Source organism: Marmota monax, unplaced genomic scaffold (genome assembly GCF_021218885.2).
Source record: "Marmota monax isolate L192 unplaced genomic scaffold, Marmota_monax_Labrador192_F-V1.1 WCK01_AAM20220418_F8-fsc00009, whole genome shotgun sequence".
NCBI lineage: Eukaryota > Metazoa > Chordata > Mammalia > Rodentia > Sciuridae > Marmota > Marmota monax.
Window position 1 is genome coordinate 25,762,428 of NW_026694710.1, and position 21,434 is coordinate 25,783,861.

At 59.0% G+C, this 21,434-nt stretch overlaps 1 protein-coding gene across 2 annotated transcripts in view; it reads right to left on the reverse strand.

Moving 5' to 3' along the window:
• Positions 1-6,669: 6,669 nt before the first annotated feature.
• The window catches only part of Afap1 (actin filament associated protein 1), a 135,528-nt gene continuing 120,763 nt past the window's right edge, over positions 6,670-21,434 (reverse strand). For both annotated transcript variants that reach the window (XM_046423916.2, XM_046423915.2), the window contains 5 exons: positions 19,734-19,848; positions 16,539-16,703; positions 15,123-15,313; positions 11,678-11,839; positions 6,670-10,851 (listed from right to left, as the gene is read on the reverse strand). In XM_046423916.2, coding sequence (XP_046279872.1) covers positions 10,825-10,851; positions 11,678-11,839; positions 15,123-15,313; positions 16,539-16,703; positions 19,734-19,848 — 660 coding nt within the window. In that variant the 3' untranslated portion in view covers positions 6,670-10,824. The remainder of the gene's footprint in view (positions 10,852-11,677; positions 11,840-15,122; positions 15,314-16,538; positions 16,704-19,733; positions 19,849-21,434) is intronic.

The window sequence follows — 21,434 nt, forward strand, 5'->3', positions numbered from 1 at the left end:
CCCAGCCACCCCTGAGCCAGACCTTTCTGCCACCCTTACCTGAGGCGCCCAGGTGTGTCAGGTGCACCAATGACAACCCCTGCTTGGCCACAGGTGTGCTGCTGGCTGTCCTGGGGAGGCCCGGCCACCAGACCTCAGCAGGAGCAGAGCCCAGGACCTGGCTCCTTCCCTGAGGGCTGGAGACACGCCCAGCGCTGCCTGGTGAGTCAGGCAGTCACCCTGATCCAGAGACACCAGCCTCCAGCTGCAGGGTGCCGGGCAAGCACTGTTGTCCAGTGGGACTGGTGGCCGTGCTCGGTGTCAGGGCAGTCCCCAGCCTGCAGGGCCTGCCACGTCCCAACCTGGGAAGCCTCCTTTCGCATCCTGCAGAGGGGACCTGGTGCTCCCTGCACTGGGTGGGCTCAGCCTTGCCAACCCCAGGCCCTGAGCAGCGCCGGCCCAGGCGTCTGATGGCGTGTGTCCCCAGCCCACTGGCCTTCCAGTGACGTTGCAGTTAGACGGTCACAGACAGCGCCCACTGGCAGAGAGTGCCCTCCTGTCCCGGGTGCTCCTGGCTCAGGCTGGCCCAGCAGAGCGGGTGTCTGTGGCTGTCATCATCATGGCCCAGATGTTCAGCTCTGTGCATGACCCAAGCAGCACTCTGGCTCAGGGGGTGACAGAGGGAGTGTCTCCAGCAGGGATGAGGAGGACGATGGGGACGGCCGTGATGATGGCGGTCCCCGGTCTCCTGCCAAGTCCAGCTCTGGGCCCTCTCCAGGCCCCCCATAAACCAGCAGCTCTGAAGTCGGCCTGCCAATCCTGGTTCCACAGATGAGGGAGGCGGGACTAAGTCACGATTCAAGTGATATCCCAGACCTCAGGCCCTCCCGGTGACCGCAGCACCTGTGCCGGTGGCAAGGGCCAGGAAGGAGGCTTGGTGGGCCAGGGAGCAGAGGGGAGGAGACAGGCCACCAAGGCCGGCTGGGAAGGACCGTAGTGTAGCCGACCTTCATATCATCTGACTCCCATCAAGAGGGGCCAGGGCCACTGCATGCAGCTTCTCCTGGGAGCTGAAGCGGCCTCCCTCACAGAACAGAGGCCTGGTGGGGATGCAGGGGTTGCCCCTGGGAACAGGAGCCCAGGACCCCAGGTTGGCACCCTGGGTTCTTCGGAGAGCCAGAGGCAAGGTCATGGCTGGAAGAAGGTGGGACAGGGCCGGGGACAGCGAGGCTGCCATCTGGGAAAGGGTGCAGGCCCCACTGCCCTCCCCTGTGGCCCTGCCCCTCCTGGCCACCTCTGCTACTGGGGTGCAGGGACAGGTGGGGTCCTCAGGCCCAGAAGGCCACCTCAGCTCCAAACTCAGCATCCTCCTCTCAAGTGGTCAAGAGGACCCCCAGGGTGATCCCACAGAGTCCTAGGCTTCCCACTGTGGCCCTACCATGGCGCTGCTCCCTGAGCCAGAGGTGGGTCCTCACCTCTGGTGGCAGGGAGACAGGGTGCTGCTTCTAAGCCATGGGACAAGATGGCAACTAGAGCATGTGCAGACACTGCCACCTGCAGGTGTGAGCTCAGCGAGGACCGCAGTTAGACACGTGGGGAAACTCGAGCCACTCTGGTGAATGCAGGCTGTGGGCCCAGGGACGACCCATCAGTTGAGGAGGCACACACGGCGCTGGCCAGTGGGGACCTGGAGCCTTGTCTGGGGGCTGTGCAGAGTGGGGTGACTAAAAAGGGTGATGTGGAGAAGGATTCCTTCAGCTTCCGAGAGTGCAGGAGAGACCGACTCGTGAACCGGAAAACACGGCCTGCAGGGAGCTCCGCTCAGGCTGAAAGTGGCTGCCGGGACCCAGGCACCGGTCGGCCACGCTGCAGCCGAGGCGGCGGGGAGGGGCCCTGACAGCGTGTGTGTGCCTAGGGGTTCATTAAAGCCAGCTGGAGGAATTCAGAAGACGTCTGCTTCTGCCTTGGGTCAAAGGCAGGGGAAAAGCCCTCTTTGAAACTGGGACGTGCAGGCGGCAGGGTGAGCAGAGGGCCTGGCTGACGTGAGGGGGGCGTGTGGGCAGTCAGAGCTGCTGAAGGCAGAAGAGGAAGGGGAGGGCGCAGGAAATGGCAGCCACGGAGAGCGGGCCAGCGCCTGTGGACAGCACAGCAGGTGCTGGAGAGCATGATGACCAAGCCGGGCTCCTCGGGAATGGGTCCAACAGGAGCCGAAGAGACCAGAGCATCAGAGGGCCCGCGGGGCAGCGGGCGAGGCCACCCGGGGACCCTTCCCAACCTAGAACCCACAGATCACAGAGGGCAGAACCAGGGGCTCTCGGGAGGGAAAGTGTCAGCTGTTCCTGGTTGGACAGCACACTGTCAGGGAATCAGGAAGACATCTCTAGATCACAAGCAGTGGAAATGGGTGACTTTGCATCTTTCAAGAAGGAGAAGGGGGACAAAGAAGCTCAAACAGATCTGTCACTAGCCAAGGAGGACCTGGGCAGGTCCCTCAGTGGTGGCATTTAGGGGATAGAAAAGGACTGTGGCAGAAAGTGCCTCTAAATAGCAATCGTCCAAGTGAACGTGGAAGTGAAGAGAGTAACAAGGTGACCAGCTGTTTGGGGACAGCTGCAGGGTGAGGGCTCATCTGGCTCCACAGGACTTCCCTCCTGGCCTCGTGAGGATCTCCGCAGCACGCCCCTCCCCAGCCGTGGTCTGCTGTCAGCTCCACATGACCAAGCCGCCTGCAGAGGGCTCTCAGGTGTCGAGGTGTGATGGCCAAACCAGACCTGGTTGTGACCTGAAAGCACAGAACCACTGTGGTAAGAAACCTGTGCCTGGGGAGGGGTCAGTCCCCCCTCAGCCTTTCTCCAGGAAGCCTGAGGGACCACGTCCCCACCTTTGGGTGGTGGATGACTGCCCTGGGGCTCTGACGGCGCCCTCTGGAAGTGTGCGGATGCCTGTGAGCAGAGCGGGTCCTCTCACCCGTTTCTGGGAGCACCTTCAGGTTAGAGCCCCTGCACGGGCTCCAGCCTCTAGACTAGGAATTTTTTAAAAGAGGAGAAAAGCCCCAGTGGTAGGACGGGCCTAAGATGAGGACCTGTGAGTGTCGAGGACACTGCCGATCAGGGCTCGGAACCTGGGGTCTGCTCTCCTCTGGGCCGCCCCCCACAGCAGAGATCCGAGCTCTCCTCTCCCAGGCGGCTTGCTGCTTCCCGCAACAAAGGGAAGCTGAGATCCTGTTTCCCGCAACCAACAGCCCTGCTCATCCCAGGCATGGATCTGTGGGTCAAGAGGTCCCTGTGTGGACTCTGACCACCAACTGGAGGAAGAGGCCTTCATTCCAGGCCGTGGACACCAGGGACATGGGCAGGGTAGGGCAGAGCCGCTGTAGCCCCTGGGCATGGCTACTGTGCCTCAGCTGGGCTGAGGCAGGAGGGCCTCCCCGAAGCTGGTCCCTGGCCTCCTGGGGCAGAGTCCCCGCGGCAGCTCTTAACCCCAGGTGCGCTTGCCGTGGCAGAGGGAGGCCATCTTAGAGGTATCACAGTGGTCAACCCCAGAGGCTTTGGGGGGACGACTCATGTGGCGTCCCTAGGCCTGAGGCAGATGGACAGTCCTCTAAAGACTGCACTTGTGAAAGTTCAAAGAAAGAAAGAAACATGCTGCCGCTCCAGCAGCTTGAGAGGCTGCCCGAGGCACCGCATGGTGGGGACACGGCCAGCCCCAGCCCTCAGCCAGGTCCCAGGCCTGAGCTCCTGGGGTGCAGGGATGCTGGGTGCCTGGAGGCTGGCTGTGGGCACTCGGGCAAGGCCGACCTCCCCCGATCCTTCCCTGGCTGCTGTGCACTAGGAGGGGGACTCACAGTGTGGGGGAGTCAGTGGGCACTGGCCTAGAGCAAATTCCTCAAGACCAGCAAAGCCCCCAAGGACACCAGTCAGGGCAAGGGCTAGCAGTGGCCAGTCAGTGACGCTTGGGCTGCTCTGCTGTAGTGGGCCTGCTGTGGACACCACCTGGGGTCACCCCTCCATGCCCAAATGCACAGGTGGAACACAGAGCAGCAGGCAGGATCCCCACATCGACCTCCAGACTCAAGGGCCATCTCGGCCGGAAGGGCCAACTGGAAGCCCCTACAAAGTCCTCTTCCTGCTAACGCGGCCACTAAGCCACAGTGGGTTTTAGAAGACTCCCCAGGCTGGTGCCCGTCCTGGCCTGCTCCTGGAAGGGGCTGGGGAGACTCCTGTCGCCTCTCTGCCACCCACTCCTTCCCTCATGGAAGCACTGTGCGTGTGACCTTAACGGGGGATCATGGTGGGTCTTACTGGGACCAACGGTCCTCGTGCTAGGCAAGCAGGGGACAAGTGCAGCCTTCCTTGCTGCTCCTGCTGGTGAGAATGCCATCACCAAGGGGCTTCCGCCTTGCAGGGGTAGCCGCGGGTTACGGTCACAGCTCCTCCTAGGTCCAGGCCACTGCCCAGCCCTCAGTGGCTCTGGGACCTGATGCTCAGCACATCTGTGATGACTTGCCGGCTGGGTCTGGCAGGGGCAGGGGCAGACGCTAGAAGCTTGGTGAGACACACACACGCCCAATCCCAATGATGTCAGCAAAGCAGAAGTCACTGTAGCTATTCTGAGCATGAGAGACTTAAGAAAGGAATTGGAGGCCACGTCCCCGCAGGAGGGCTGGTGGAGACCCTCCAGGAAAACCTTGGCACTCAGGCTGGCTGGCAACAGGCACGTCTTGGAAATTCCCAGGGCTGAGGGCTGGGGCTGGCCGTGTCCCCACCATGCGGTGCCTCGGGCAGCCTCTCAAGCTGCTGGAGCGGCAGCATGTTTCTTTCTTTCTTTGAACTTTCACAAGTGCAGTCTTTAGTGGACTGTCCATCTGCCTCAGGCCTAGGGACGCCACATGAGTCGTCCCCCCAAAGCCTCTGGGGTTGACCACTGTGATACCTCTAAGATGGCCTCCCTCTGCCACGGCAAGCGCGCCTGGGGTTAAGAGCTGCCGCGGGGACTCTGCCCCAGGAGGCCAGGGACCAGCTTCGGGGAGGCCCTCCTGCCTCAGCCCTGACCAGCCCAAAGCAGCCACAGAGGGCTCCTCAAGAACACCCCTGTCCAACACAGCCACTCCAGGACCCCCGAGGGGGCGGAATGGAGGCCACGGGCTCCTGAGAGCGAAGGCGAGACCGTGGCCACAGCTGGCCACTGCAGCCCTCTTCCTCCCCAGCCTGCCGGCTTCCTGTGCGTCCCCTTCCATAACCTCAGTTGCCCCCACCCAGGGCCTGGCATGCTCTTCACAGCTCAGACCCAGCACTCAGGTCCCTCCTTCTGTCTGCAGCGTTCCGGTGCCCAGGGAGGCAGGTGCTTGGCCTTCCTGCTGCCCCCTCCTGCCCAACACACAGTAGGTGCTCAGTGAGTGTCCCCCGGGCTGTGGTGCTGGGAAGGCAGCCTCAGGGAGGAGCCCAGGGTGCGTCCAGCCTGCTCCCGGATGTGCGTGCCACCCTCTCGGCTCCAGTGGCCGAGCCACACAAGGTGCCTGGACGTGTGAGCGTGGCCAGGTCCACTGCTACGGCTGCTGCGGCTGCAGCTCGGAGAAGCTTCTCTGGCCAGAAGCACTTCCTGATGCCACGAGCTCCCACCTGGCAGGTGTGGGGCTGGGCTCAACCACTGCAGGGGGTGGACGCTGTGGCCAAAGGGTCCTCCCATGGCTCCTCCAGGTGGGGAAGCGGGGATCCCTGCGGGGTGGGCTTGGAAGAGGGCTGAGGCCAGAGGCTGGCAGGGAGCAGGAGTGGCCTCAGGGAAGGGGCGAGGGCGGCTCGCTCCAGGCTTCCCGGGGGATGAGTGGGGTGGCAGGGAGGCTGGCTGGCCAGCAGCTGGGGACCTGGGAGGTGCCAGTGGGACAACCTGATGAGACCTGCAGGTGAACCCTGGAGGTCGAGGACAGGGTCAGGTGGAGGGCAGTGTGGAAGCCTGCCTCGCTGACCTCCAGCCCCAGCAACAGTGCCTGCCCCAGCTGCGCCTCCCGCTGGGACCCACAGGCGAATCCCTGGAGCTGGGAACCAAGCCACGCAGCCCAGGCTGCCAGGCCTCCTGCCCCTGGCTGGGGCTCCAGGGAGCGACCTGGTCCAGGACGCTCCAGCCCACCCAGCTCGGGGGTTCTGCTCACCCCACCAAGCCTCTCTGCCAGGTGTGCTCCTGTCTTGTGTTTTCGTCCCTGGGAAGATGGCCGCGGTTAACAGCACTGTAAACAGACCCTTCCCCCAGTGCCCTCCACGGTCCGCTCCCAGCGAACGCGGCTGCCCTCCTTGGCCAGGCAGCTCCGTCTCCACTCTCCACCCCTCTGCTCCCGTGGCCGTCTCTGACTGGAACATCTTCTCCAAACTCTCACCTCATTGAGCTCCTACTTAAACCCCAAGCCTAGTTCAAATGACCCCACCTAAAAACTTTATCAAATGGCCTCAAAGTGAGCTGCTCCTTCTACCATTCCAGAAACCTCCACTCAAAAACCAGACCCACTTTCTGTTTCCGCCTGTTTTGACCCATTGGTACCTGAGAGCAGGGCCCTCCCTGTCTGATCTCCTTCTAGCCCTGGCATGGGCTTGGCATCTGCAGACTAAAACGGTGGTTCCTTCGTGGAAGGGTTTATGCTCACCCTGCCCTGTGCCTCCCGACCCCAACCTGCGCCAGGCCCCACGCTCAGCAAGACACAGGCCTGGTCCTCAGAGCAGTTTATTAGTGACACACAGTGGTCGCGCCGAGGGGCACCAGTCAGTGGCTACACCACGTAAACAGTAGAAAGTCGATTAGTAGAGCAGAAAATTCAAGTGAGGTGGCTACAAATGGGGCAAATGGGCTGAAAAGTAGTATTTTCATTGCAAGTTTCTTTTTATAAAATTTTTTACTTTATGAATTAAATACACTGAGAAACAGTGAAAATATATTTATAGTCATCTCAAATGGGCACTACCAATGTATTTAATTTAAAAAAAAAGTTTCTTTCAAAGAGAAATTTAAATATGACTTTAGTTTTAAAAAATACAATAAGGAAATAATTACATTCTTAATATGAAAACATCTTACAACTTACAGCCATGGTCAATTAATTCTGAATACCTATGGTGTAAAAGTTGATGCTAAAATGTCTAGTGAATATTTCCTTTCTCATTAGAAAATCAATTGGAAAGATGGCCTTGGACAAATACCTTTGGTCCCTGGGAAGGAAGGTCTGCAGATGCGGCTGCAAACTTCTCCCAGGGCGCCAATGCCTGACGTTCTTGTGTGCCAGGCAGCCAGCACCTGAGGCAATGACCGCGGTACCCACAGGGTGTCAGGTCCCGGCCACCCCCACGTGTCTAAGGCGACAAGCCCTGGCTGGGCAGGGCACAGCGGTCCTGGGGCCCTCCACGGGCTGGGCCTGAGCACACACAGCGGCTTCGCTTTTGATTTTCAGTTTCACAGTATGAACCCAGCTCTCCATGGGTTGTAAGAGGACAGTAGAACAGGACCAAAATATTTAGTTGCCTCTTTAAAACCATGCCCTGGTTTAAAACTATTCCCGTAGAAATGGTTTTAGGAAGCAGGAGGACGAGATGAGGAAGGCAGTGGCTCCCCTCCCTGTTGCGTGGCCCTGCAGATCTCGGGGTGTCCTGCCTGCACTGCGGTGGCAGAAGCTTGCCCGATCTCTGTGTGACCAGAGGGGACCCTGCGGCATGCACATGGCAGATGCTGGTGGCAAAGGAGGTTGCCCTCCCTCTGGTGGGAGGCCGCTGGCCCCTTGCTGCTGCCCACCCTCAGCAGGAGCCCTGGGACCTACTGTCCCCTGCAGGGGCTCTAAAGGACTGTGCTGGCGGGGCTCTCCATGGCCTGGGAAGCCGCCCTTGGAACCTGGCAGAAGGCGAGGTGGCACCAGGCAGCACCTCTGAAGCTGTCTGGTGCCCTGTGGCCGCACATGTGCTCTCGGTGCACAGATCTGGTTATTTAGGAAAAGCCAAAACAACCTGGGGACAAGCAAGACAAAGCGGACAGAGGGCTGGACAACACCGAGGTACACACAAGGAAGGAATGGGATGGAGGCGCATGCGTGGTGGCCAGTGCCACTCCAAGTGCAAAGAGAAGGGTTCCAGAAAGTTCTGTGTGTGCAGGCCCACACTCATCTGGACAGACTCTGGCATCTGGGCTGGCCTGGCCAACTCCAGCCTCTGGCTAGCATGCTGCTCCTATGTGAATGGTCAGTCAGTGAACAAAACGTTATGAAAACCTAACAGTGGGGTGAAGGATGGTGACATCATGCCAAATTATGGCCCAGAGAGAACCCCAAGGAATGACACTGTGGCCTCAGAATAAGAGGGCCTGAGCCCACAGAGGGGCTGCCGCTGACCTGTCCTGGCAGCTCCTCTGTGCTGGCCGGCCTCCTGCAGCCCTGCTGTGATCATGATTGCCTGCTGAAGTGACAGCTGACCATCGGAAGAGCCTCACTTCCCCAGGGGCTGCCCCACCTCCGCCCACTGGGCCTGAGGACAGAATCTGCCAGTGAGCTCAGCTGTCCCAGAGTCGGCCGGGAGGACGTCTGGGAGGACAAGGTGCCACGACCTGTCACCTCTGGCAGGCACCTCCAGTCGCCCAATATGTACAGACATAAATTACAACTCTATTTACTGAAAATATACAAATAAATAACTTATTTTGAAGCAAATACTTTAAACTAACTTTCTGATCACTTAGAAACGTGGAGGGGCGTGAGGGACGCTATGGAGTCGCAGGTGGAGCGCCACCTCCTCAGGACCAATGGAGAGGCTCCATGGGACATGGGAACTGCGTTTCAGTGTGCGCCCTCCCCAGGAGACCACGGCTGTGATGGGGGCTACAAACTTGGGGCTGCAGACACAACCCTGTCTTCTGGAGCGGAGACCTGGCTCCAGACCTGGCTCCGGACCCTGGCTCTGGCACCAACAGCTGAGTCCTCAGAGGAGACTCTGAGGCCATGGGTCTCTGCCTGTACCACAAAGCTGGTCCTGGTAGTGCCTGAGGCCACCTCCCATGCACAAGACACTCTGCTGACATTCTCCTGCCTTGGCCAAGGCCAAGACCTCAGGTTGGCCACCATCAAAACCTGGCATGGTGCTTAGCAAGGGTGGCCCCGGTCAGAAGGGCCAGAGCTGAGAAAGCTCATTTGACCTGAAGGCAGCGGGAATCTATGGCAGGTCTGAGTTTCTTCCCTTTATGGAAATCAGTGTCACAGGAGACGGAGAGGTCAGTTTCCTGTGATGATGGGGAAACCCTCCCGAGAGAGAAGGGGTTCCCCAGTGACAGCCAGCCACTGGCTCTGGCGGAGGCTGCCCTTCCAGGCCTCCCTGTGAGGGCTCCAGCAGGAGGCCCCTGTGGTCAGTGCTGGCACGTGCTGTGGTGTGGGAACACCACGCAGCTCACGGACCAAAGACACTCCTGGCAGATGGCTTCACAATAAATTCAAGTTTCAGGGGGCCTCAGCCAAGCAGCCTCCCAGTCCTGCTGCGACACTTCCTTCCTCACTGGAGACGGCTCTTCTGCTCACAGAAAGCCAACTCCAGCCCTGCAGGGCCGAGGTTGTGGCAGCAGAACTGGTCCTCCCCGGGAAGGCCTGAGGACGATGAGGCCCCTGTGGCTGGCCCAGGGCATGGGAGAGTGTGGGGACACTGCTTCCAGCCCTCTTTTCCTATGGTTGATGAGAATCCCTGGCTGTGGGTGTAGAGCCTGTGCTCTGGGGGTCCATCGCCAGTGTGGGCCTTCTGTGGGGACCACGCAGGCAGGCCGGCCTCGGAGCGGGGGCGGAAGTGGGCGGCCGACCAGCTCCACTTTGTCCTTGAGCACAAGCGCCCTCCAGGAGACACTGGGAAGGAGGCAAGCAGGACCCCACAGGACCTGAGAGAGGCGGCGAGCTCACGAGTCACAGCTCAGCCTCGTGTGCTGACGCACTCCTGGCTCACCTTGACCCCTCGAGCTGGGGGCAGACGAGAGGCTCTGAAAGGTCCCCGCTGGGCCCAAAGGGCTCTAGGTCTATGACTTGCTTCCTTTCCAAAGGACGGCTCCCGCCCCAGGCAGTGGACGCCTGCACAAAGATGGTGCACTCCCCCACTACATGGCCACGGGCTCCGAGGCACCCACACTCCTGAGGCTTGGAGGGCTAGGGGCCTCAGGCCCAGGGGGAGCCTAACCAAGTACTAGGGGCACTCTGCTGCCCCCCAGAGCAGAACAATGACTAACAAAACTGGACATGGAACCTCTGGAAACTCCTCAGGTCCAACTAGGTGGGACACAGAAAAAGACATTTTTAAAGCAGGTTACAGCAAGTGGCAGCTTTCCTGTCCCAGGGAGAAAGCATCTGCCCACAAGGAAGAGCAAGGGCCAACTGGCTCCCCACACGCGCTCCTCGCGCCTTGGCCTCCAGCAACCAGGGCACGCAGGTGGGGGGTCCCAAGACAGGCCACGCATCCATGCCACAGCCACGAGAGCCAAGACCTGCAGCCACCCCAGAGCGGGCCGCGCAGTGCAGGCCACGGGCTGCTTGGTGTCTGCAGGCTTGGCAGGGCTGGGGCTGAGCGTGCAGTCTGGCTGGATAGGTGACCTTCCGCCCTCTACAGGGTCTTTAAACAGCTTGTCAATCCTCTTTGTTTCTGTTTTTAACAAATATAGTTCAAAATCAAAGCCTCATAGTAGCTGTTCTAAAGGGCACCATGGTACAGTAGAAAGAACACGCGTGAGCCACGGCGGCTTGCTCGCAGGCCCTCAGGAGTCATGCTTGGTCACACTGGGGAGTGCGTCCACAGTCACTGCGAGGAGGCCAGGGGAAATGTGCGGCCTCCATCTGAGGCTGGGTGGCCTGGCCTTCCTTTATGTGCCATTCTTCAACTCCCACTCCTGCAGAAAAGGAGACAGCGTAAATCCTAGTGGCCAGACACTGGGCTGACAGGGCTCATGCCCCCTGGAGACCTCAAAACTGTGGGTGCTCAGCCACCACGGGAAGCACCATGAGGTTCCTCAAAAACCTGAGCCTGGAACTCCCATGACAAATTCCCCCAGGCTTCACCACCAGCCCTCAGGCAGGAGGAGCCTGAGGCCAGAGGGGGAGCAGGCAAACAGAGGGTGCAAGTCCAGGCAGGGACGCAGGGCAGCCTGGAACAGAGGGCCATGGTGAGGCGTACTCCTGCTGGCCAGAGTCTCGGAGACGCCCTGCGGACAGAGCCATCACTAGAGGCCGCACAGGGCCTGGTTCCAGAGCAGTGGAACCCAGAGATGGGAGAAGGGCAGCTGGGTCAGGGAGGGGAGGGGGTCAGGGAGGGGAGGGGCCAGCATTCCCCAGGGATGAGGACAGGGTACAGTTGGAAGGTGCTGAAGTCCTGGAGGTGGGGGGTGACGGGAATGTGCCGAGAGCCGCTCACCTTTGCACAGGAGAGTGGCAATGCCTGTTGTGCTCACTTTACCACAAGGCATGGGGAGGGTCACGGGAACAGTCCTGCATGGGCCCCTTCTTCCACAAGCCCCGCCCACTTCTGGGACACTAAGGAGCCAGAGACTCCCTCCTGATTTTAAATCCCAGTTTCTGAAGGAGGGTATGTGGGGGAGCTTGGTGACGTTCAGCACGTTCTGGCAGGAGGCTGAGCAGAGCAGGAGGACAGCCCAGCCCGCTCTTCACCCTGCCCAGGGCTCAGGGTGCCACGTGCCTGCCCGGGAGACTGGGGCTCACCTTGGCCTTCCGCAGCACATGCCCCCGGCAGGGGGAGTTGCCCGCTGGCTGGGTCTTCCTCAGGACAGCAGCGCTGTTCACAGGCAGGGGCCCTTCTGCGTCACTGGTGTCACAACTGGAGATGGGCGAGTTCTCCAGAGTGCGATGCCTCAACCCGGGAGACTGTCACAAAGAGGGAAGTGTGGTGTGAGAAGTGGGTTCTGGCTCCCAGGTATTCTCCAGCATTTTAAAGAAGAAATGGATTTTGAAAATGACCAAAACTAGACACAAGGACAGTAAGAGCCCAGGCCTAATCCTCAGCACCCTTTAGCCACCCTGCCACTGACAGCAGAGCTGAGGCTGGGAGGCTCCACTTGGTGGTAGTGGCCAGGACACGTGAGTGGCATCCAGAGCCAGCCCAGCCGCTCACACGGTGCTGCCTCTGGCTCCTGCATCTGCACAGCTCTCGCTTACTCCGGGGAATCCCCAGGGACTGGCTGCCAGAGAGGCTCAGGTGGCAGCGGAGGTGTCTGGACTGGCATCAAGTTGGGAATGCAGTCACAGTGAGCCACAGGCCACTGATATTCAGGGGTCACGAACATTCAGACACCCTGCCATGTTGGAGAGGTTTCCGGGAGACTTGAGATAGAACAACCCTCACCCTCAGTTGCCAAGGCGCCACATTTGCCCTCCCATATAGGAGTCAAACTGCTCTTTGGGAAAACCTGCTGGCAATCTGCTGCACCCCAGTCACAGTCTCCAAGGACTAACCCTGCTGTCATCACTGCCATCAGACGCTGCTCAGGGGCACAGGGTACTGTTTGGGGAGGGCAGTGTCTCCTGTAGCATCTGACAGACAGCTTAGTCCCCTGTGGGCTCCATGACTGTGCGCTCCTACTACACTGTGGGGCTGTGAGCAAGCTCTCCCTGGCAAAGCTTCTCAATGCCCACCCTGAGAGGCTGCAGGTGGAGTGGTTGGGAAAAGGACAGAAAAAAGACATCTGGGGGAGAGGCCAGGCGGGCAACCTGCACCTGCTTCTGGAAAGCCTCCCTCTGATGAGCCACTCTTGTGCACACGGGGTCTGGAGGCAATTAGGCAGAATGCTGCCGCACCAATGCCAGGCAGGTGATGGCAACCACGGTCCTCGGAGAGGCCCTCAGAGGGCGGAGGCAGCAGCTAGCACAGCGGGCAGAGGGGCGGGCATGCACACTGCCCAGCCCTGAGCCTCTGAGAGCTGAGCTGGCTCCTGAGGCCAGACGGGCATGTGTGAGCAGGAGGGGCTGATGAAGGGGCCAGAGAGGGGCTCTAGAGGGACAGGGATCCAGGAGTGTGAGGTTGCTGCAGGTGGAGGAAGCAGGGGACACTCCAAAGGCCTCTGGAGCTGGAGAGAGGCGAGCACTCAAGCACCTGTGGGATCTAGAGTTCCAGAGGTCACCCGTGCAGGGCAGGCTCAGAGAGGAATCACGCTGCAGCTGGGTTTCCAGATTTCATCTGGAAGGACAGGTGAAGCAGGCAGGGCCAGAGGGCGGCAGCCTGCAGGGAGTAGGGGACGAGGCAGCACCCTTCGTGTTTCATGTGCCACAAAAGGAGAAGGAAGCTACCAGAGGAAGGCTGGAGGTGCAGGATTCTCATGGGTGTCTGAAGTCTGGAGAGTTGGGACCCAGGGCCCAGCTAGAGGCTCCAGTTGCTACAGGGAAGCTCAGTCCCCGCTGGCTGGCGATGGAGCAGTCCCCCAGCCGCCCAGCCCACCGTTACCCTCCAGCAGGATGGTGGCCCAGGTGTGCATGCTCTCCTGCCTCCGATCACAGACATGAGTCCCTCTGAGGCCCAGAACTCTGCAGCCCAGGGAAGACCCCTCCTGGCCCTCCCCACTCTCTCTGCTGCACCTGGCTTCACAGGCCCTTGGTCCTAGGTCAAGTCAGACACAGAGACTCAGCACTCCAAGCCACCCAGCCCTCAGAGCCTGGGTCCCACGGCACCCACCCTCTCCATTGCTGAGGAGTGCTGTGGTGGGCTTCCCCTCTCGTGAGGACACAAGTGCCCCGGGACAGGGACATTTATCTAGTATATTCAATGGTTGGAACAGAATAGTTTGTGACTCACCGAGGGAACAAGGTACGACTTCATATATATAGTAGCACATAACGATACACCACGTTACATATAAATTACATACAATACTATTGATATATGACCATATAAATATAATAGTAATATACGATCATACAAGCATATAATTGTTGAATGAATGAGTCAAATAAACATAATCTGCATATAATGCACTAATATGCACCTATCAGTCTATTTAACTAAGGACAATGAATGGAGTGAGTCGATACATGAGAGCCCATGCATCCTGCTGGAAGGACACCCTGGAGTCCACACCTCTCCCCACAGCAGGCAACATTGTCACCTAGCAGATGAGAACCTGGGCCAGCTGGGCTGGGGGTAGCTCAGTGACAGAGCACCTACCCAGGAGGCATGAGGTCCCGGGATTGATCCTGGGCACCGTGCACACAACGGAAGCACAGAGCCCAGGCGAGAGGGGCCAGGTGTGGAAACCCCGCCTGCTGTCCCCCAGCCTGCAGGGCTGTGGGTCCAGTGATGGAGCAGCTCCCCGCCTGCTGGAAATGGCTCTGCCTAGGGGGCCATCTCTGAGGCGAGGGGTGGCCCTTGTGCTGTGATAGGGGCTGGGCTTGGGGAGGAGAGTAACGTGGCAAAGGTGGTGTGGCAGGGCTGCTGGTGGTGGCTAGGTGGGTGCTGGGTTTTGGTGGTGCCCATAAATCTGGCAAATCCACCAAATGCACATGTGGAGGGCATCGGATCCACTCAGGTTGGCCCTGTGCCAGATGCCTGGCAAGAAGAACCTGCCTTAGGAACACTGGGGTGCAGGTGGCGGGCTGAGGGTGCACCAGCGTCAGCCGCAGTGGGGTCAGCTGCATACTGGACTCCTGAGCGGGTGGACTGCGCTTGATGGGCCTCACGCCGTTTTTGTGAAACAGAAGCAACAACCCGGGGCTCACGAGGCCGCTGGGGCTCATGAGGCTGCTGGGGCTCAGGCGTGGAACTGCCTGTCGAGGGGCTGGTGTAGCATCAGCAGTCCAAGGGGAGGACTCATTTGAGAGGCGATTCCATGTCCCATCAGCTCTGAGGGTCCCAGCCTGGAACGCATGCCCCCACCCCTGGGCTCCAGCATCAAATGTGCTACACGGAGTCACCCTTCTCTTAGGGATGGACGTGCAGCAAGGACCTGGCAGAAGTTTCAGTGCAGAGGTAAGAAAATGCAACGTCAGCCAGCCGAGGACACAGCTGACAAACGTGTCCAGTGCCAACATATGACGACGTGTGAGCCCACGTGAGCTTGCACGTCAGGAGACCCAGAGTGAACTGAGACCCGCCCCAGAGCACTTCCCCGGGGGCTCTGGCCCTTCTGTGGCTGCTGCAGGGAGTTGGCAGGACACTTACCTGTGGACTTGATGTCCCTGACTTTGGCTCAATGGCCAGCCCCAGGGTGACGCCGCCAGCCAGGGCTTTCCTCAGGCTCTCCTTGACCTCGGTCAGCTCCAGCTCCAGGCTGACCCGCTCCGCCTCCCTCTGCTTGCACTCCTCCTCCAGCTTCCTCAGTTTGTCCTCCAGGACCACCGGGGTCTTCCTGCCTGCAAGTTCAGAGTCGCGCCGTCACTGCCAGGCGCTCAGGAGGGACCTCTGTGCCCACGGGACCACTGGCTCCCAGCACAGCTTGCGCGCAGGCCTTGTCCAGCCTGGCTGTGCTCCAGGACAAGTCCCCTGGAACTGATCCCCTGCTGCAGGCACCAGCCTCTCTGCTCGTGCTGAGGTCTGTCACAGTGACCTGCAGCACGCAGCATCCATGCTGGACGGACGAGGAGACCAAGTCTAAGAGGCTGGCAAACGCGCCCAGGCCCTGCTGATGCTGCCCGCACGGGGGACTCTCTTGTTGGAGGCTAAGTTCCAGGGCCTCCCTGCAGCTCACCAGCTGCAGCTCTGCCACGCGGCAGGGAGAGAGCTGCTCCCTCCTGCCAGCTCCACGCTAGGCTCTGGTCCCGACCAGGTAGCCCTGGCTGGACGCTCTCCCTGCCTCCTCCTCCGGGGCCTGCCCTCCACTCTTCCAGAAGCGCCTCCCTCCACAGTGATCACCCAGGCTCCAAGCCAGAGAGGCCGAGCTCTGATGAGCTGGGTGACTGTGTGTCAGCTTCGGCTGTGTGCGAATAAGCCAGTGAGAGCTTCTGTGGCCTCCCGTCCTCTGCACCTGCCCTCCCTCGCCTTCTGAGGCTGGCAGAGCTGTCTGAAGAGCCAGCCTTGCTGCTGTGGGGGAATTGGTCTGGCATGGTGGCATGGAGGCAGCCCAAATCCCATCCCCAGGCAGGCGCTCCTGCCAGCAGGAGAGAATAGGGTGGCCGGGGTGCTCTTCTGCCTCCTGGCTCCCCTGCTAGACTGCACCCTCTTTGGACCCTCGGACCTGGCCATTCCCAACCCCTACCGACACATTCTGCTTGCTCCCCAGCCCCTCCAGGGAAGGGAGGGCTGCTCCCTCCTGTGAAGCCTCTGCTGTCCCCTGTGAGTGGGACCTGCCCCAGTGGAGGGCACTCCTGCTGAGAGACCCCCTGGACACCTGTTACCACAGGGCTCGCCCCTGGACCCGTCTCTCATTGGCACCTGAGGCTGGAATGGAGCTGGAGCTGCACTGGGCAGCCTGGGCTCAGGTCCAGCCTCTGCTGCGGCTGCACCTATAACCACCAGGGCCCGCCCTGGCTTGCCAGGCACGCCCTGCGCCCTAGGAGGCGCGACACAGACAGTCTCCGTGACAGCCTCCATGGTCCCAGGCCTCGCAGGCAGAGCAGAAGGAAGCCCCCACCCCCCTACCTGCATTCACTGCGATGGCAGCCCTCAGGTCCTTCCTCTCTCTGCGGAGCTGCGCCAGCCGGTCCCGCAGTGCTTCCTTCCTCTTTAGCAGCTCCTCTTCTTTGGTCTGCAAGCGCCTGGCATCCGCTTCCACCCGGTTCTTGCCGTATTTGTACTGGTCAGCATCTGGCAAGCAAAGCAGCAGAGGAGTCAGGTGGCCATGGTCATGCAAAGCTGCCACCCAACAGGGAAAGAGCAGCAAAGGTTTGAACTAAGGAGAAAAGTGGCCGTTCAAATTCCCCAACACTCTTTGAATCAAATTTTTACAAATGAAATTGAATGTGGAACTGTTTTAATCCTCTTCCCTTTGAGGCACACGACTGGCTGGAAGTTAACATTCTGTGATGTGGGAAGACAGCTGCCTACTACTATCAGGAATGATCTCCGGAATCTGTGAAGTTCTCCATATTTTTCAAAACCCTTGCCTGACCCCACCTATCCTATTCCTTATGAGCATATTTTACCCTGACCTGATGGTAGTTCTGTCCTCACCCCCAGACCAGGCCCTGGCCGGGGACCAGTCCTGTGGCAGGGCACACGGGTCAACTGCATACTGGACAGCAATGAGCCTGGAGCTGCTTAATCTCTGTGTCTCAGTTTTCTCATCTGTGAAGCTGGGATAGTAAGAGCAGTGTCACAGGGTTGTCCAGAGGGTTCAGTTGACTGATGCTCATAAAGCACTGAGAACACCAAGGCGCACTCCTCAGAAACATGTGCTAAATGAAGGCGGAAGAAGCTAGCTTTGGGGAAGTCCGGAGGCTTGGCCCACATCACACCACCAGTTCACATGGCATTAAAAGTCCCTACCCAGGGGCTGGGCTTGTGGCTCAGTGGAAGAGCGCTCGCCTAGCACATGCGAGGCCCTGGGTTCAATTCTCAGCACCACATAAAAATGAATAAATAAAGGTATTGTGACCAACTACAACTGAAAAATAAATATTAAAAAAAAATCCCTACCCTGGCTCTCTTCCTCTTGTTACTTGGCCTTTCAACTACAGAAACATAGGAAGAGTCTCTTTGAGAAGGTCCACCCCAGAGGGGGAAGCTCTGACCAAGGACCTCCAAGCTCAGAGTGCTCATGCAGAGCTGGGATGTCTGCACTCCAGCCATGCCCGACCCTTCACACCCACAGGTCTGACTGCTGGGGCCTAGAATCTGCTGCGAAGCCTCAGGGGAGGGGGCATGATGGCAAGAAGCAGGAGAGTAGGCACGCAAGGGCCTCTCCTTGCTGTGACTCTGGTGAGCACCTGTCTCCCCACTCAGCTCTTGTCTGTGAAGCAGGAGTGAGAAGGACTGCCTGAGTTTCTCAAAATGACCTATGTCCCTACAGTGACTTCTGTCTAAATGACAGGGCTCCTGGTGTGGCACAGACACTCACAGGCAGCTCTCGTCATTCTCTGTGACAACCACTCCCCAGCCCTGTCTGTATGCACCATGGCACCACGACCAGTGCCTGCCCTGGGGGCTGGGTCCACCACAGCAAGGCACGAGGACCCCAGCGGAGCACTGCTCCCTGATACTGTGTGTCAACACTGCTTCTCATCCTAAAGAAACCACAGAATGACTTCAGAAGGGTCACAGCCCGAGGGCAGCTAATCACCAGGGGAGGCCACAGCTAGTCACAGCTGAGGCAGGCAGGCCAAGGGCCACTCTGCTCACTGTGTCAAGCTTGCAGCTCTCCTCCCTGGTCCCCACGCCCTAAACCCCCCCACGACCTAAAGGCAACAGGCCAAATCCAGCCAAGACAGAATGCTATTATTTTTCGTTTGTCAACATTAGATGTCACCAAAGTTAATAAAAATTCCTAAAAGTTCTCACAAAACAACGGGTGAGCCACGCAGGGAGCAGAACCCACAGGGAGCATCGGAGTGCTGAGCTCAAGGAGACTGCGCGCCAGGCCCTTCTCGGTGGAGCGTCGCGGTGCCTTCCTCCCCCTGGGGAGCAGCACTGCAGTGGAGTGTGGATGCCGCCCCACACATCAGGGAAAGCAGACTTGCCAGAGGGCAAGGCCCGGTCAGCACGCGGGTGGACAGAGCAGGTCCCGAGGAGCAGGATGTAGGTCTGGAGGGAACAGCAGAAGAGCCCCCTGGAGAGGGCACAGGCTTCCCGCGGCAGAGCAGCCAGGGGCGAGGCAGGCTCTGCTCTGTGTGGGGCGGAGCCTTGATCTCTGGGGTGACCGCTCCCCCAGCTCACTGTTCCAGCTTCGAAAGCTCAGCTACAAGCCCTAAGGAAGGGTGGCACACGTGACAGCAAACCTTTTCTGACAGGCCAGCTGGCTCGGAGCTCCACTTCTCTGCGTCCTCAGCCGTAGCTGCAGTACCCAAGGGAATAAATGCTGCCCGGCTGGCCAGCTGGCCCTCAGACGCCCGTTATGAGAAGGGCGAGGGCAAGTGCAAACCAGAGACGGCGATGCCGCCCAGGTTCCTCCACGTGGAGACAAGAAAGCAGGTCTGTCTCGGGCATGCTGCGCCGGCTCCTGCCTCACAGGCCTCTGCCCTGTCTGCTTCCAGATCACCTGCTGTCCCAAAGCCTGGTTCTCACTTGGGCTCCGTCACCCATCGCGAGAGATCCGGAGATTCCTGTGCTGCTCCGAGATTCTTTTCTCATTTGGAAAGTATGGTAGGCGAACAAACCCACCCTGATAACGAGGCTCTGAGAGATCAGCAGGTGACATCAGGAACAGCTTGTCGCGGTCCAGGACCACCAGAGACGACAGCCCGGGGTCCTTGGGCTGCTCCATTACTCAAGCACGGGCACCAGCTCTGCTCTTTCCCTGCAGCGGCCACAGTTGCCCCTGACTGGGCCTGGCAGACGGGCAGGCTGTGTCCAGAGAGTGCACACAATGGACCAGCTGCACGTGAGGAAGGGGACTCCAACCAAGGTCTCCTGACCCAAAGTCCAGGGACAAGGCAGTTGCACCCACAAGTGCCTGCTGACATGGCAGGCAGCTCTGTGCTCCTCAGGCATGCAAAGGTCCCGGGGCATGGGCAAGAGGTCCTTGCCAGCTCACACCCAGCAAGGGGAGGACAGGCTGCACACTGTCCCCTCTCTCCCACAGACTTCCAAGCTGACGCTTGCCATGTGAGCAGCCCAGACACTCTCCACTACCCAAGCTGCAGTCAGAATCAGAAAGCAGAGAATCTGGTGGAAACTCACTTGAAGCTGTCCGTCTCACGCTGGCTGCAGAATCCACTTTTTTCTGCTGACTGCTGGGAGCCTTCCCTTTCCCAGGAACCCCATTAGATGCCACGGGGGGCTTCTTCCCCTTGAGCTGTTGAAATAAACAGAAAATAAAAAACAAAACCAAAAAAAAAGCCCTATTTCTTTCCTAAGGAAATTTCTCTGGCTTTCTGACTCTGTGAAACCCAGCTCGGTCAGAGAAAAAGGTGGTGAGGAGACCGACTTGGCTTCAGACTCCAGACCATGTGGCTTCCTGGGATGGCTAGGGAGGCCAGAGGGTCCTCCAGGAAGTGGGCGGGAATGCTGGGCAGCTCTGGCCTCACCGGGACCATGCCCACTGCTGAGAAACGGGCATGGCCTTCAGCTGGGGCCACTGAAGCCTGTTTCCAAAGCAGGTACTTTTTAGGGTGGGAGCATGACTACACTGCTAGGTTTCTGTTTCAAGGACTCTTAACTGAGTGACAGTCTAATAGGACAGATGACTGCCTTCTGAGTCACTGGTGGGGAGGCAAATGACACATAGTGTAGAAACAGTCTGAGTAACACAGAAAATAAATTTGACCAGCTACAAATTTTTTTTTAAAAAAACTGAACAGTGCCCCACTTCTTCAACTGCTGCAGGCCAAAGGACTCTGTTTGGCAGAGGTGATGCCACGCCACTGAGGCCTGACTCCTTATGTGACAGTCAGCTGTACGCCGGCCCTTGCTTTCTACTGTGCCACCTCGCCTGCTGCCATGGGCCTGGGCGTGGGGAGGCCCCGTCATTGAAGGGAAGCTGAGCAAGCCACTAAAGCTTTCTGAGCCTCTGTTTGATCACTCAAAAACATAAAAAGGTATGGGCACCTCCCTGCTGGGCTCCCAAAAGTTTGAATGACACAGCACAGCCGCACGGCAGCTGGTGCACGGTCTTGCCAGGGGACAGAAGGCTCCCCCTACCGTGGGCAAGTGAGGGAGGGAAATGGGGTACTCTTTTGACTTATAGTGCAAGGCTCACTTGAAGCAAGAGTCTGAACAACAACAATGTGAAAGCTCCACACGCTGACCATGCACCAAATGGTCCCCAACACGGAGACAGTCCGAGTATGCAGATGGCATGTTTCATTGCCTGTTTTTACCTCAGGGAACTCCAATGACAACACAAAGCAGATAAATACATGCATAGGTAAGTTTCACTTAGTAAATGAAACATGTTGACCAGATTTTTGGCACAAGTACTCATGAAAATAGTGGAGGACCATGGTGCTCACACACTGGACGCTCAGACTCCCGGAGTCGGAATCTCCAGGAGGCCATCTGGGCACGTGTCGTTGGTGGCCAAAACGTTTCCTTGGGGAGTTTGATGAGCTAGTCCCTTGGGAGGTGTCTGTCTGAGCACCACTGTCTGAAATCCTCGACCCTTACCTGGTCCCATCATTTCTTAAGGTCACCCTCAGGACCAGGACGGAGAGGATGCATAGCTCGCCCCGTACTTGCTTTATGTGAGCAGAGTTCTCTTAATGGGTGCTCAGGTCTCCAGGGAAAGCAGAGGAGACTTTAGGCTGGGAATGCACACCACGCAGCACCTGCCCTGCAGCACTGCCTTGCCGCAGACAGAGTGTGGCGTGGGCGGCGCTCAGCCTCCAGGCTGCTTATCGCTGCTGGCTGCAGGAGCAGGCCTCACATTCACGCCGGGACACA